Source organism: Cydia pomonella, chromosome 15, assembly GCF_033807575.1.
Source record: "Cydia pomonella isolate Wapato2018A chromosome 15, ilCydPomo1, whole genome shotgun sequence".
Classification (NCBI taxonomy): Eukaryota; Metazoa; Arthropoda; class Insecta; order Lepidoptera; family Tortricidae; genus Cydia; species Cydia pomonella.
The window spans coordinates 6,272,559-6,290,323 of NC_084717.1; the positions used below are offsets into that span (position 1 = coordinate 6,272,559).

A 17,765-nucleotide genomic window follows, 5' to 3' on the forward strand; every position below is an offset into this window, starting at 1 on the left:
AAAAGCGCGGGAAACGTGAAACGCGGCGGTCCAGTTTTAGGTTTCTTGTAAATTTAATTTCCATTTTAATATTATAGATCAGGGAATCAGTAATTTGTATATAATTTTTCACATAGTTTGTATATATTGTTGTATTTGTATATATAATTAGTGTAATTTCGTCGTAGTTGGTAAGTTTTTTCGTATATATGTAATGGGGGATGACGATCCTCCCGACCCTGGAGGTGATAACCTCCAGGTCGGAAGTAATGTTATTATCGATTCAGCAATGGACACGGACTCTTCTGTGGGGAGCAGAAGTGAATTGAAAAGAAATAAGAGTCACAAAAGATGCAAAACATGTAATAAAAAAAGAAGGAAAAATAATGGCGGGGACTATTCGTGCGATTGTCAGAACATCATACAAGAAACCCAAGCTCCTTCAAACTCTAACATTCAGGTTACCAAAAACTCTTCGGATAACTTAAATACAAAAAATGACTCTTCTAATACCAAGGTTGGCAGGAATTTATTTTCATCTTCCGATGTTGCTCCCTTCACGGTGCACGTACAAATGAAACAAACAGATGCAAAATCATCTCTGCACCCGGTGTCCTTTGGGAAATTTTTACTAAAAAAAGGCTTCAGAAACATTATAAATGGAAGTGTTAAGCGCATTGGTAGGACACGTATAGCGATGTCGTTTTCAAATTACGTTGACGCAAACTTATTTGTTACTGATACGTGTCTTGAATCAGAAAATCTTACCGCTTACATTCCGTCGTTTTCTGTGACCCGTATGGGCTTGGTTCGCGGTATTCCAGCACAGTGGTCGGAGGAGGAAATAGTTTCCAACATTTCCGTGCCCATGGGGTGTGGAAAAGTATTAAAAGTACGACGTTTGAACCACAGAGTTGTGGTTAACGGTTCTGTTACCTGGCAACCCTCAGAGACAGTTGTATTGACATTTGACGGTCAAGTATTACCGAAACGAGTCTTTTCATGCTACAACTCTCTTGCCGTTGAATTGTACATTTTTCCTACCATTCAATGCTTTTTATGCTGTAAATTTGGACATACCAAAAATAACTGTCGTTCGAAGCCTAAATGTTTCAAGTGCGGGGAAATGCATCCTGGAAATACCTGTGCAGTGGAGGAGGAGGATGCCATTTGCTGTTTATGCAATGGCTTTCACTTTGCCACAAACAGGTCATGCCCAGAACATGTAAGGCAAAAAGAAATTAAAGTCAGTATGGCAAATAACTGCATCTCCTATGGAGAAGCCGTTAAACTGCACCCAGCTATATCGAAATCGTTTGCTGATATGGTTAAGTCACAACCACATATACAATCAAATTTACCACATAATAGTACTCAAAATTCAGTTACAAACCCTAGTTCGAATATGCGCCCTCCTAGCCATAGCAGCAGAAAAACTATTTTGTTGAAACCTCGTCCTTCTGTTAAAAAGACTACCCATGGCTATGATGTGGCTGCACATCGGGCCATAATAAGTGAATACTCCATCCCTTCTCCTGCAAACGGTTGTGCTCTACGTCAGGAAACAGAAAAGGAAGAACGAGTAGTAATCGCCGAGTCTATTGAGGCCTTAAGAACTCTTTTGTCCATGCCAAACCTTACTTTACCGTCCCACGTTGCCCCTATGATTGACTCTCTTACATTTGCAATTAAAAACAATGGACAATATAATACAATGGAATTGCAGAAGCATAATCAATAAAAAACATGATTTCATTCATTTACTAAATAAATTTAAACCTTGTGTTTTTGCCCTATCTGAGACATGGCTCAAGCCTGGAGCTCTTCTAAGAGCTACTGGCTATTCATGCCTCAGAGAGGACCGTCCTGACGGGTGGGGTGGAGTAGCTTTACTCGTCAGGAATTCTGAATCATTTTCATCTCTTCATCTCCCATCTCATAGTGATGATTTTTCAATTATTGCTGCCATTGTAAATAACATCTGCATCCTCTCTGTATATATTCCTCATCAATCATCTTCTATTTTTAATGAATTAGAACAAATAATTTCCTCTCTACCTAGGCCCTTGTTGATTCTAGGAGATTTCAATTCACACCATCAGTTTTGGGGCAGTTCAGTATCCAACTATAATGGACATCGTGTTTTAAAAATCTTAGATGATCACAATCTTTGTGTCCTAAATACTGGCTCTCCAACTCGCCGTACAGCGCCTACAGAATCACCCAGCGCTGTTGATCTATCCATTTGCTCTGCTGAACTGGCATCTTCTTTCACCTGGCAAACTCTAGATTCTACATTTGGTAGTGATCATTTTCCAATTATAGTCTCATTTCCTTCATCTACACGACCATCTCCGAAACCTAGCCCTAGGCTTAAATACAATCTATGTAATGCTGACTGGAAAAACTTTAAATGCTGTGTAGAGAAGAAATTATTGTTTTTGCCTAGTTTAGATGATACTGACGTAGTTGGTTGCTCGGTTGCTTTGGCCCGGGTGATCACAGAAGCAGCTGATGATGTATTTCCTGTAAAAAATACTGTAATTAATAAAATCCCCTCTCCTCCTTGGTGGGATCAGGATTGTTCCCAAGCCATTAAACAACGAAAGGAGGCTGAAAAACTTTATCGTCATTTTATGACTACTGAAAACTTTGAGTCTTACATGCAGGTCGCACGTGATACTAAAAAATTGTTACGTAGGAAGAAATATGAAGGTTGGAGACGATTCTGTGCGTCTCTCAATCCTAATGTAAAACCTTCCATAGTTTGGAACAACATCAAAAGGTTCAGACATGCATTCAATGAACCCTCAAGGCGTACACTGCCTCCTAATCTTGCACAACAATTTATAGACAGACTAGCACCTTCATCTGTTCCTGAAGAGTTTGTGTTCCAACCTGCAACCTTTTTATATGATCCTTCCTTAGACTCCACTTTTAATTGCCCTTTTAAAATGGAGGAACTAAAAGGTGTTTTAAGCAATTTAAAAGATAGTGCTCCTGGTGAAGATGGTGTGCCTTACTCATTTTTAGTAAATGCCAGTGATGGCATACTTACTTATTATCTGAGCATAATAAATTCGGTTATCCAGTCCGGTATAGTCCCAGATTCATGGAGATCCCAGATAGTTATTCCTATTTTAAAACCCAATAAACCAGCATCAGATGTTTCTTCCTATCGCCCTATTGCCCTTTCCTCAGTATTTGCAAAAGTAGCTGAACACTTAATTAAAAACAGGCTAGAATTTTTTGTTGAAAAGAACCATTTATTATCTCATAGTCAGTTTGGATTCCGAAAAGGTAGATCTACTTATGATAGTTTGTCAATATTAATTGCAGATATACGACTGGCATTTTCTAAAAATGAGTCAGTAGTAGCTGCTTTTCTGGATATAAGTGCTGCTTATGATAATGTATTAGTTTCAGTGTTACAGGAAAAGCTTTTCAAGTTAGGCATTCCACAAATGTTAAGTCATTTTGTAATAAACCTTTTATCTGAACGGTCCATCAGTCTTATAAATGACAACAATAGAATTTCTCGTTTAGTGTGGAGAGGACTACCACAAGGGTCTGTATTAAGTCCATTATTATACAATATCTATACCTCTGATTTAGAGTCATCTCTAAATGGTACTGTTAGGGTCTTACAGTATGCCGATGATTTATTACTTTATTCATCAAATCTTTCTCCTGAACAGGCTAGTAGATCAGTCACTTGTTCCTTATGTTTCTTGAGGTCATGGTTAGATTCTAATGGTTTAGAACTTTCTGTTCCTAAAAGTGTTGTAGTTTTATTTACTAGAAAACTATTTCCTCCTCCAATCAATGTGCAATTTGATAACTACTCCATTTCAGTAAAAGATAAAACTAAATTCCTTGGTGTCATTTTAGATAGTAAATTAACAGGCCTCCCACATTGTGAGTACATAGTTTCTAAATGTGAAAAAAATATTAATATCCTTAGGTGTGTTTCTGGAGTTTGGTGGGGTTCCCATCCTTTTTGTATGAAACTAATGTACAATGCCTTAATAAGAAGCATTTTAGATTATGGGACATTTTTGTTAGAGCCTGGATATGTCGTTGGCTTCCAAAAACTAGATCATATTCAATCTAAAGCCTTGAGAATAATTTGTGGTGCCATGAAATCAAGCCCTATCAATGCTATGCAAGTTGAGTGTTGTGAGCCTCCGCTCCATTTACGACGCCAATATCTTTGTGATAGATTTATTTTCCGTTGCTCCCAATTCTCTAATCACCAACTCTGGATTATCTTGTCTAACCTTCTACTTCAAATAAGTACATCCAACTATTGGAAACACAAGAGCCCTCCTTGCTTAATCAAAAGTTTTCAAAAACTTAAATCTATTTCAGCTCCCACTGTTAGCTCTTCATCACTTCCCATTTTTCAGCATGAATATGAGTCTCTTATACTAGTTCCACCAGTTCTCCTGGATATAGGTATATCAAAGAATGATATAGATCAAAATCAACAATTTCTGAGTTTTATTGATACTGATTGTCAGGGTGCTAACCATATGTATACAGATGCTTCTAAGATGTCCACCAATGGTTGTGTCGGTATTGGTGTGCTTCACATTCAATCTAATATTTACCAAAAGATAAAATTGCCTCCAGAATCCTCTGTGTATAGTGGTGAGTGCTTTGGAATCCTTAAAGCATTAGAGTTTATCATCATAATGCATCTTAAAAAAACAGTCATTTTTTCAGACTCTTTAAGTTCTCTTCAATCAATATCTAAATTTCCTTTCAAATCTAAATCTAATAACCCAATTATTTATCAAATCCGTAGTCTACTTCAAAAATGTCATCTTAAAGGTTACTCGGTTTCCATTGCCTGGATCCCTGGACACAGAGGGATTAAAGGTAATGAAAGGGTGGATGACTTAGCTCGAGATGCCATTAGTTCTGGAGACATGTTTCCATTTAAGAATGTTGTTGAAGACCTGTTGGCACTGCCTAAAATATACCTAAGAAAGGAATGGACAAAATTATGGGCATCTGGTGCGGGTGCCACTGCGTTACATTATCGGAGCATACAAAGATCAATTCCTGCCAAACCTTGGTTTGCAAAAATCTCTTTGCCAAAGCCTGCAACCAGTATGTTAATTCGAATGAGATTGGGTCACGTATGTACACCGGAACACCTGAAACTACAAAATCGCGTGGCCAGTTCCGCATGTATTTGTGGAGCTGATCCCGCTGATCTTAATCATATATTCTTTTCAGGTAATTGTAACCTGTATGACCGTTCTATATTATTAAGACAGCTGTCAGATTTAAAAGTTCCGTTTCCCACATCTATTAGAACACTCCTGTATATTAATAATTCTTCTCCATATATATTTAAATCATTGTATTCATTCCTTTCACGTCATAATATAAAATTATAATATATTACCATTCCCTGATCCTTGTCCAAATTCCGACATATCCGTTATAATGTAATCCTTTAATTCCGTTTCCCCGTTTTACTCGTTTGGCTGAATGCGCCAGGAGCGCGATGCCATAAAAAAAAAAAAAAAAAAAAAACCGTGAGTTGTGACGTCATCAGAATCTTCAATGTCGTTTCGGCTTGGGTCAAGTGACGTGTGTTAAAAGATAGTTATTTTAAATTCAATATTAACAAAAATATGCTCATTAGAGGTCCACTAAAGGTAGTTCAACATGTTCTTATAATCCATAGGAATTTATTGGGATACTATTCTGCCCTGAGATTTGTAGATGGAAACAACCCTATTGTTCAGACCCTAGTCTTTCAATTACATACAAAAACAAATTAAAATTATGATTCTGATTCTTTCAATGTCGTTTATTTCATATATGCTCTATGAGTAATCAATACATACATAATAAGTTTACAGTACAAAACCAAGTCACTTACATGGTAAATATAAAATAAGTAAATCTTTCAACAAATTTAAAATTCAAATACAAATACCACTATAAAAATCTGACAAATAATACAAATACAGTAAAAATACTAAAACTAGATACACGTTATTGTTCAGTACAGTGCACACAAATACAGTAAAAATGTTAAAACTATTTATACAAGGCAAACATGGTGGCTTTGATAAACTTGCTCAACTTTTCAGCAAACATGCCACCCGAGACCAGTATCGTTATAGGTAGTAAAGAATAATCGACCGTTTGGAAAGATGGTTGAATTCCTAAATGTTATTAGGCTAATGGGAGTTCAGCGCGGCTTGTATCTGGGGCAGTAGCGGGGAGGGATAATGGCGATGGCACGCATATCTGCCGGTGAACACACACATGGGCTCTTTGCCGTCGTACCACCAAGTAGAATAAAGAACAACACCAGCTCTCTTCACATCTGCCAAGTGTTCCAACAAGCAGGAGCAGTGCCAGGGGTTCGTGGTAAAGTAATGATAATCGAGATGGCCGCCAGCACCGTTGAGTTCCGACATGAAATATTCAGGTAAAAATGAAATTCTGTTACCGTGCAGATCTAAATGAGTAAGCTTAGTGCCGCTGAATGCTCTCGGCGATACGTACTCTATCAAGTTGTGTTGAAGATTTACCGTATCTAATGATTTTATGTTAAACATTGAATCCGGTACGCTAGTTATATTGTTATAATTTAGAGAAATAGTTCTCAAATTAGTTAATTTCAGAAATGCCGTCGGGTGAACGTACTTAATAACGTTTTGATCTAAATGTAAGTACTCTAGGTTCGCACAAGTGGTGAAGGTGCTTTCACTGATTGTGGCAATGCAGTTAAAATTGAGTACTAACTTTATGAGGCGAGGGAGTTGTGAGTGCGCATCGCATACGGGTACCTCGTGCAGCTTGTTATGGGACAAGGTCAGTTCTGTTATGTTATCGACAGGGCTAAAGACTCCTGGGGTGAGATGCTCAAGATTGTTGAAATGCAGCAAAATCTCCTTCAAGTTGGGGAGGACGGATCCATCGAAAGCGTCCGATTCGAACTCGGTTTGGTTTAGACCGCAATCGATTAAGTTTAAGATCGTGACGTCGATGTCCCGGTCGGTTTCAAGTACTCTGCGATAGTCCGGCTTGTGCGCGCAGCGGCGCATCGTGGCAGTATCAGCACGTGCGCCAGGCCCAGGCAACAGGACGACAGACAGCAACAACAACGCCACTGCGTGTCGAGCTGAGCCTGTAATAGGCAGTAAAACAATAAGCCTCACATATTTAGACTTCTTTAGAATCTACACAGGGATCGGGTAGCATAAAATTTTCATCCCTAATATTTTGTCACGTAACGAAGGTTTCGTTCCGTTGCACAAGCTTTTGAACTAGATCTACTAATGTGTTTGTATTTCTTTTAGTCGTAAAATATATGTTAAGAATAAGTGTCTATGTATGAGCATGCAATATTTATAACAAAACATATTCATCTCTAGATATCTTTCATTTGAATTTCCATCAGTTTGTTTCTTCAATGAAAGCACCAGCTAAATGATCACAATAAAGCTACTTACAACAATATCTTTTCATTTGGTAAAGTAATTAACGTTAAACTAGAACTATTATTATCATTTGGAACTTAAAGTCTACGCACATTCGTTTATTTATTTGCAATGTGTTTTGGACCTGTTCCATTTCTATTCTTTTCTTTTAATTGGTTTACACCTATGTATACTTTACATTTCATACCAAATCGCATGTTGTACTCTCAGAGCAAAATAGTAAGTAAGTAAGTCCTTTATTTGCATTCATGTTGTACAAATAGACATAAAATAACAAATGAGTTGTTTCAAACATGAGCCCTGCAAGGGCATAGCAATATTACTTAAACTAACTTATACCTAATACAAATATAATCGTTATTGAAATCTTATTACATCCTAAAAATTATCATTTAAATATTAGGGTTTCTTTTAATTTTCGTACAAATAGATGTTCTTTTTTTTCTTCCTTTATATTTTGTGGTAGTTTATTATATATCTTTATGGACATTGATAAAGGGCCAGACGAATGGAGTTTTAATCGGGAGGGTGGTGGCATTAACTTTGATGTGTTTCTTAATGTATAAGTTAGCTGTACGTCTTCACGTTTGGTACCTATATAATTCTAAATGTTTGACAAATTTGCATATTTCGAGGATATAGAGGCTAGGTACGGTAAGTATTTTGTGTTCTATAAAATGTGGTTTACAACTATCAGTTTGTTTTATATTTACGAGTATGCGGATAAGTTTCTTTTGCAAGGTGAAAAGGGAGGGAGCATCTGTGCTGTTGCCCCATAGGATTATTCCATAAGAAAGCCAGGAATAACCGTATGCATAATATGTTGCAAGTGCTGTTTGAAACTTTCAAATTGAAAATCGGTGGTTTTGTTTATTTCGCAAAGTGCATAAGTAAATTTTGAGAGTTTACTTCGAATGTGTTTAATGTATCTAAAACATCTAACTGTAAAGAATTGTGGCTGTAGTTAATAGTTAGTGCATTTTTCTGGTAGGGGTGAGAGGTCATTAATTTTGTTTTTTGGTAGTTTATTTCAAGGTGGTGATCATGCATCCAGTCTGAGACATTGTTAAGAATATTGTTAATTTTGTCGTTTATGTGTGCTGTATCTTGACATGAGGTAAGTATTGAAATGTCATCGGCAAATAATATAGACTGTTCTTGTAGGGTGTTTGGTAGATAATTTATGTAGCATAAAAATAATAGGCATCCAATTACGCTGCCCTGAGGAATTGAGGAGGTGATAGGAGTGATTTCAGATTGGATATTTTTTATTATTCCTGCTTTGGAGTCGAAGTGTTCTATTTCTACGAGTACGTATTGATTTCTGTAGCCCATTCATGGGCTATTCCCCGAATTCCGATGCCGATACCGTATAATTTGTTTAGTAAGATTGGATATTGAACTTTATCATAAGCTTTAGTCATGTCTAGTAGTACCTATTCCTATTGCGTATTCTTTTGAGTCTTTTATATTGAGGATTGCTTGTATGTATTTAAAGACTGCTAAAGTAGTTGAGTGATTTTTACGAAAACCATTTTGTGAATTATTAAATATTTTATACTTTTCGCAGAAGGCGTATATTCGTGTACACATTGTTTTGTCAAATATTTTAGATGTTGTAGGTAGTAGGGCGATTGGACGATAGTTATTCGGATCTATCTTAGTATTCTTTTTATGGACTGGTTTTACAATAGGCGTTTTCAATTGGTCGGGAAATACTCCTTCTTCGAATGACAGATTTACATAACGGATAAGTAAGTTCTTCTGCACATTGTCTAATTAGTGTCGGAGGGAAATTGTATGTATATATTAACTTTATCAGTGGAAACTGTTTTGGCTAATGTGTTAAATAACTTTTTTAGTCTATAATAATTATTTACATGCTGTTTGTTTCTAAAATCAATAAAAAATAACAACTTTACGCCGTAAGGTGCGCCGTAAAACGAACTGTTGTCAGAACAGTTTCTGACAATAGTTCGTTTTCGTGGAGGTCGCAGTTTTAACCTAACCTAACCCACTGTTCTGATAACAGTTCTTTTTCGTGGGGTCGCAGTTCTTATCTAACCTAAGCCACTGTTATGGCAACCGTTAGTTTTCGTGGGGTCGTAAATGTCGCAATTCTAACCTAAGCTAACCCACTTTTCTGGCAAAAGTTCGTTTCTTTGGAGAGTGTGTACATCTTAAGGATAAGTAAAATAGTTTAGGTGCTGTAATTGTAGCCATTTTTAATGATAGAAAAAAATAGTTCTTATGACATATACGACCGGTTCGGCCTAGTGGGTAGTGACCATGCCTGCGAAGCTGATGGTCCCGGGTTCAAATCCTGGTAAGGGCATGTATTCGTGTGATGAGCATGGATATTTGTTCTTGAGTCATGGGTGTTTTCTATGTATTTAAGTATTTATAAATATTTATATATTATATACATATATCGTTGTTTAAGTACCCTCAACACAAGCCTTAATGAGCTTACTGTGGAACTTAGTCAATTTGTCCTATAATATTTATTTATTTATATCAGGAATACTTAACTTTAATTAAAAAGTAAATTATAGACAAAACGAGTAGTATGTCGTTCAACATTATGCCAATCATTCTCGGCCAATAAAATTTAAGACAATCAACATTATGTGATACGACAGGAACCCATAGACAGTCTTATGCTGACCAAAACGAAATAAAAAGTGGGACTAAACTAATCGCGCGCCTCGAGTCAGAGGGCTTACCGCGAACCACGTTCGACGTGTTGCCTCCCTGTCATGCTTACGTACAAATTTACAAGTGCGACTAGGGTTCCCAACCGTACTATATTATATAGTATTGTACTATATTTTGGCTCTCTGTACTATATACTGTTGAAAAAATATATAGTACGCTAAAATGCTATATTTCCGACATCCTAATTTGTTCAAGATCGATTATCAATACAATTCTAATCAAATAAAATTATTTCAAGTATGAAGACAAAATGGCGTGAGGAATGCAACAGGGCTGACATAAATTTAATAAAAAGTGAGCTATTAAATTGTCATAAATATTCAGTATGAATGTACTGAATCGGTCTCATTTTATTAAAAATTAGACATTACTAAAAAGTGCACAAAGCTCAATAAAAAATATAAATTTAAATATATATTATATATATTGTTATTAAAAAGATTTTTTTTTACTCTTTATTATTACTGGGCGTATGAGATGACGAGTGAGCAGTTTTACATATATGACTAACTGATGGCATGATAGCTGGAGTCTAGGAATAGGATGATTTTGACAACAGAGAGTGGTCTACACAAAAGGAATAATTAAGAGGCCGTTATCGATTTTAATCGCAACAATGTCAAATTCATAAATTTAGTCGATGAAATTGTACAACTTCTGTTAACTATTAGAAATAACAAGTACTGGTTTCTATTAGCGCGTCTTGTTATCTTTCATTTTTTTTTAATAGACTCATTTAATTAGTAATGATTGTTTTTCTGATGGACATTTAGGTAAACGCGCGTAAAGCACTGATTTTGTTGATCTTATTTGTAAATTTTGTAAAGTTTGGACTGCTAAAAATGGTAATTTTGTATTACACATATCTTGTACTTCAACTTTAATAAACTACATTTTTGTTATTATAAATTTGGATTTAGTTATTTGAATGAAAGTTAGACGTAATCAATTTTCTTCAGAACTAACTTCAAAACAAGTGACAATTTCTCTGAAAATCGACTTAATTTCAACGTAATTTTGATATGTAAACAATCTACAACATTTGCTAAAACTGTTCTTATACATCATTTTGTATAATTTGCTACCATAGTTTTTTGATGAATTTTTAAAACTGTCTCTACTCTTCACATATTACCGGGGACGCACGCTTGCGACCTAATTATTAAAAGGCAAGATGAGAAGACGTGCTAATAAAAACCAATACTTGTTATTTAGATATATTACGTAACAAAATGAACAATACAAGTACAATTTCAACGCCTAAATCTATCAATTATACATTTTTGCTCTAAAATCGTTACCATAACTAATCTTAACAGAGTGCTAGTAAGTATGATTAAACGTATATTACACTTATGTTAAGCATTTTATCTAAAAGTACTATATTTTTTGAAATGTACTATATTTTTAATGCCTTATTCTGGAAAATACTATATTCCACCAAAAAATAGTTGGCAACCCTAAGTGCGACAGAGAGGCAACACGTCGAACGTGGTTCGCGGTAGGCCCTCTGTTTTCAGTTCGATCTTTTAATTGGTGTAAAATATAAATTATCGAATCACTTACCCGTGCTTTTAAATAGAATAATCATCATAAAGGTAACAGTAACAACGTGACAAAAAAAATTGGATCAACTCAAAATGCCTGTTTAACTTGGGTGAGAGCCACGGACAGAGTGGTATCGCTATCCCAATTGAAAAGTCCTTGTCATGATTGTGACCTTTGAGATAAAAATGTTTTAAACAGTATTCGCTGCAGGGCGGCTACCGGGAAAATCGAAATTCGTCAATTGCGGGCATTTTTCTCTGTCACTCTAATGACGTCTTACTAAGAGTAAAAGAGAAAGATCCCCGCAATTTGCGAATTTCGGTTTTCGCGGTAGGCCCCCAGATCAGTAAGTTGAGTTCGTAACAATTCAAGCAGGTACTCCCTTCGGTCGTGTTTTAATTTATCGCCACTCGTTTCGAATTTCCTATTTTTCGCACTTGTGTCGTAATGTACTATTATTTTTTAAACGCTTTTCTGGATTATTCTGTTAACTAGATATACCTATTATATAATTTTAATTCAAGTATAGTGACATTACATAATAATATATGTATTTTCAACACACTTGCTCAAAACGACGTTTTTATTTCACCGATTTTTGGCTCATAATCCTAGATATTAAACACGCGTGCTTTTTCAGTATATTATCCGACTGAGTTAAGAAGGTAACTGATTGCAAATAATATGCATGGAAACGGAGCCTTCTTAATTTGGTCGAGTAATATTTTTTTTTTTTTCTAATCAACTATTAGGTTTCAAATGTTAGTTCAAATAGGTTTTATCACATGTAACATAATTTATAGATTAAATTATCTCGTAAATTACATTAATGAATAAACATAACATTTAATCGATTTGATCTCCATCCGTCAAAAAGAAATACGAAAATATAAGCTTTTTAAAAAAAATAATTAATGGCTGTTTGTCGAATTCGTGCGCAAAAAAAAATAACGCGCCAGCCATTTTCCGTATTTGTCATAAAATTGGAATAGTTTTGCATGTTTTTAGTTTATATATTGACGAACGTGTCATTTTCAAGCATTGAAAATTAAGAACACATAAAATTGACGCTGGCAGTAATACTAATAGAGGCAAGAGCCGAGAACGATAGCTTTTTACCATCAAAATCGGGTGAAAACTAATTGGCGGCATATGAAACTTTTATTCAATGGAAAATCAGCAAAAACGCCCGGTCTTTCTTGAAAAACGTGTTAGTAGCTTATTCCAATGAACTGGCGAATAAGTGCCTACAAGCCCAGCACGCGTTGCATGGTGCAATTATTCGATATTAAAACTGTAAGCTACGATTTTGATAATTGTAGGTACCTTTACTGTTTTACAAAAAAAATCTGATTTATTAGTTTTGTTTTTTCCTCGCAAGTGTGTTGAAAAACGTCGTATGAGACGCGTGTGCATTGGTCATTACCCACATCGGCTTTCTTATTTCGCGCTCGCTTACAGCTCGCGCGCACAATATCGCCTCGTGTGTAATGACCAACTTAGCACACTTGTATCATAATGTACTATTATAACGTTCGTCAAGGGCGGATCCACCGTTGTGGGCACGATGGGCATGCCCACAACCCTAATAGGGTGCCCTATTGATTCGCCTAGTAAAATTACGCCGATTTTTGTTTCGCACACGCTTTGGCAGAGGACTATTTGGTAGAATTTCATTACGCAGAGTAACTTGGCATAACATTGATAAGCAGATTTACTTTTCGTAGAATAATCGTTTGGTAACTGTCACAATTACCCAAGTAACTCTTGGTCGAAAAACGATAGGTAGCGTGATTTTTAACATTACAGGGGAGTTTTAGTTCAAGGAGTCTTAGAAATCTTAAACATTTACAAATATTAGTACAATTTCTAAAAATAATGCCAGCTTTTAATTTTCAGGCGTAGGAGTTTTTTTAGCGTAGTTATCTATCTAAACAGAGCTCCACGGGCTGCAATAAATTGCTTGCGATTTTCGATACATTATCATATACGCCGAATGTAGTTTATACTTAGCAAAGAGAATTTGAAATAGAGGTGGATTGTCAAAGATAACTTTGTAGCCGTAGTAAATTTACTGCCATCTTTCGCCACATGATTAAAACTTTTAGAATGCCATTTGACTTTGATCCTTATTCTTTCACTGATGTGTGTTAAATTAGTTAAATATCAAAAAGTGGCGCCATCTAATAGATCAAAAGCCAAAGGTATGGCGGCATCGTTTCGAGCGATGGCACCATAACCTTTGGGTTATACCCGGTAAGATGGCGCCACTTTTTGATATTTAACTAATTTAACACACATCAGTGAAAGAATAAGGATCAAAGTCAAATAAATAATAAATTTTGACACTCGTGTGACACATACAACTTTTCACCTCAGTAGTGAGAACATAATATAAAAGGTTAAAAAAATTGAACATCAAGTAAAGTTTGTATTGCTGTATTCATAGCCTTCACTAAATTAAAAAGCTACTTTGTCTTACTCCCTGGAGACAAAAAGAAGTGAGTAGGCTTGTTCGAGCTGCTGAGGTGAAAAATAATTTAACTGTCACTTTATTCGAAATTAAATGTAAAAAAATGTTACTCGAGTAAAAGTTGTTTATACGGATAGATTACTCTGCCAAATGAAATTCTTGGGTTCCTAATGGATTACCGAGTTTTTTGCTTAGAAAGAAAGAAAAAAGATCACCTACCAAAAAAAATTTACTTGATCCCCATTTTCTAAACAATTTATCGCAAAAATATAAATGCCAAATAATCATTTTCCAACTCAACAAATAGCATAAAAAAAATGTTTGGCATCAGAACTTTTTGCAGTACAATGTTAAGACATTTCAACGATTTTTAATATCACAATTTTTTTCCTCGAATTCTTTACTTAGTTGCCAAATTTATAGGTACGTAAATCAAATCAAAACATTACAAACCTAACATTGGACAAATAAATACTTTATTTAGTCATTTTTAATACATTGCTGTCTTTGTCTGATATATAGCAAAATAATCTTTAACTTCATTTAAATAGTAACTTAACCAAACAGTATTTTTAGGCAACAATTCGTTTTTGTGGGGGTCCCAAATCTAACCTAACCTGCTTTTCTGGCAACAGTTGGTCTTTTCTGGTGTCGTAGTTCTAACTTAACCCACTTTTCTGGCAACGGTTTGTCTTTCTGGGGTCGCAGTTCTAACCTAACTTGGTCCGCTTTTTTGGCAACAATTCGTTTTTATGTTGTTGTTAAAAATAAATAAAAATATATTACTATGGATAAAATATCGTTTGTAAAGTAACATGTTTGACAAACTAAAAATTGATAAACATTTTAAAGCCAAGTGAAACATTTTGGTCTAATGAATGTTGTTGAATTATTGTTAGGGAAATGGTAATTGGTTAAATTCAAATCTGTCAAATAAGTATATAGGAAAAAATTGATTGAAAAATTTACAGTTGGAAATGATTTGTCGGAAAATGAAATTTGGTTAAACATATTTTGGTAAAATAGCAATATCCCGCGATTCTTCCAATAATTGTTCTGTTAATTTACACTAAAGCGAATTGAACGGTATCTGAACCAAGACTCTGCTAAACGTTAGTCAACTAAAAATTACATCTAGGTACGAATAAATTCCTCTGCGAAACGATGTTCGGCGAAATGTTGTCTGCAAATCGATAATCTACAAAAAATTGGTCGGGGAATCATTGGGTACCCCCCTTATAGACTTGTGACTTAACACTTTCACGGTAAATTGAGATCAATAGGCTAATAATCGTTCATGAATCATGAGTCATGATTGTTCATGAGCGAGTTCGTAACTACTCCGACTCGCACTTGGCCGATTTTCGGATGGCTGTGACCACAACCTATTTAGAGGGCTGGATCCGCGCCTGACGTTCGTTATATTTAAACTCTACGTGACATGCATGACATGGGTATTACATATTTAGTTTTGACATTGTAATAAAGCAGGGGTTCCCAATCTTTTTCAACATGCGGCGCAGTTACAAGTTTAGTATTTTGCAACGGCGCCCTTGTAAATTTAAAATCACGGTCGAAAAACAGTGACACGACGCTATATTATTTGCCGATGCAAGCGCTCAAATAGGTACCCGCGAATATTTGTGGTTTCGTATAATGATAGAACTCACGGCGCCCCTCTTTACTTTCTACGGCGCACCAGGGCGCCGCGGCGCACACTTTGGGAACCCCTGTAATAAAGGGTTGTTTCTTTAGTTTTAAATGTGCGTGCCATATTTTGGCTAAACATGTGATACTAAATTAATTTACTTTTCACCTCAGCAGCTAGAACAAGCCTACTTTCTTCACTCCAGGGAGTGGGCAAAGTGCGACTTTTCTCACTCCAGGGAGTGAGACAAAGTAGCTTTTTAATTTAGTGAAGACCATGAATACAGGAATAAAAGCTTTACTTAATGTTGAATTGTTTTAACCTTTAATATGTTCTCACTACTGAGGTGAAAAGTTGTATGTATCACACGAGAGTAAAGTTATTTTACATCTCGTGTTTTTTACTCGGGACTCAAAATCAACACTTGCAAAAAAACTAACTTTCCTCTCTTGTGGCACAAATAACTATTTGACATCTGTTTTTTTTATTTCCATTTAAAGGAAAATAATAAAAAAAAAATAAAAAATAATGATTATCAATTTATCACACCATTTCAGATTCAGTAGTTCTAGAGTCGTGGTTCCAAATTGACCGTTACATCCCGGCCCGCTTATTATTGAAACTTCCTCAAATACGCATAGGTAGGTGGGACACCTATAATTGCTAACTGTATTAAAAGAAGGAATATTTGTGAAGGCCAGATGATATGAACCTGAGGTCTCTGATACTTGATAGTGAGACTTTTCTATAGATAAGAACACTGATTTACAGCGACAATGTCTGACGCGGTGAATGATGATCCCTATGACAGTTCCTCCAAGTCACTTTTGGGTAGACTTAATTTAAAAAGTAATTGAGGACATTGGTTTCTACCGTAGTTGTATTGCTTAATTGTTACATTTCTAAATACATTTTTTTTTGTTAAAGCGCCAAAAATGCATAGTATTTTTGGGGGCTACAAGTTTTTTATCGCGAGTTTTCACTTCCTATTCATATTTGTAGTAAATCTTTTTTCTATTTTTGATTATAAATAAAGATGATTATGATTATGATTATTCATGGTAAATATTACCTAGATATAGTTCAAAAAATGTCAGTGGTGGTAAAAGTGCCAACTAAAATATACATATACAATATTCAACAGGTTTAAAAAAAAAACGGTAGCCCGTGGGTAGCCCTCATTAAAACTTTATGAAAACGTTATCATAATGAAAATTTGCCGAACAGTTTCCAATGTAAATCATCTGCGTAAAATTGGTTGGCAAATGAAATTCGGACAGTAAAACTTCAGCGAAAGGGCAGGGCTATAACCGCGAAAATCGAAGTTCGTAAATTGCGAGCATTTTTCTCTGACACTCTAACTAATTACGCCTTCATTGGAGTAAAAGAGAAAGATCCCCGCAATTTCCGAATTTCGGTTTTCGCGGTAGGCCCCCATAACACACTGTAGTAAGTATATAAGCGCCAATTACATCCACACTTCCCGATTTCGGGCCTGATAATCGTTTTCGTTTCACGGAATATCATACTCATACTCATACTATTTATTGCATTCATGTACAACATACAAAATAATATATATATGAAACATGAACCCTGTCAGGGTGTAGCAAATTAGTTATTTATATATATCATCACATCTTTAACAATATTTGAAATGTAAAAAATACTTTACAGTACATATGGAGCTACTTTATAGCACTAGTGCGAGAAGTAGCATATTACGTTACTGTGTCGAACATTTAAAGGGCCATATGTACTGTAAAACGTTGTACGATACATGTGCGAATAGGTAATTCGCAACTCGTGTCGATTTAAAACACTCCCTTCGGTCGTGTTTTAATTTATCGCCACTCGTTTCGAATTTCCTATTTTTCGCACTTGTATCGTAATGTACTATTGTCTCCATCAAGGCCTGTCGACT

The 17,765-nt window shown here is 35.5% G+C and overlaps 1 protein-coding gene across 1 annotated transcript; it reads right to left on the reverse strand.

The window, feature by feature from the left end:
- Positions 1-5,788: 5,788 nt before the first annotated feature.
- Positions 5,789-12,404, reverse strand: LOC133525734 (chondroadherin-like). Its single transcript, XM_061862096.1, has 2 exons — positions 11,739-12,404; positions 5,789-7,141 (listed from the first exon to the last, which is right to left on the reverse strand). The coding sequence occupies exons 1-2, from the start codon at positions 11,764-11,766 to the stop codon at positions 6,186-6,188; spliced, it is 984 nt and encodes a 327-aa protein (XP_061718080.1). The 5' UTR covers positions 11,767-12,404; the 3' UTR covers positions 5,789-6,185.
- Between the last annotated feature and the right edge of the window lie 5,361 nt (positions 12,405-17,765).

Coding starts and splice junctions, on each gene's coding strand:
- LOC133525734 (XM_061862096.1), bottom strand. CDS start 11,766: ATGATGATTATTCTATTTAAAAGCACGG. Junction 7,142..11,738: donor TATTCTATTTAAAAGCACGG/GTAAGTGATTCG, acceptor TGCCTATTACAG/GCTCAGCTCGACACGCAGTG.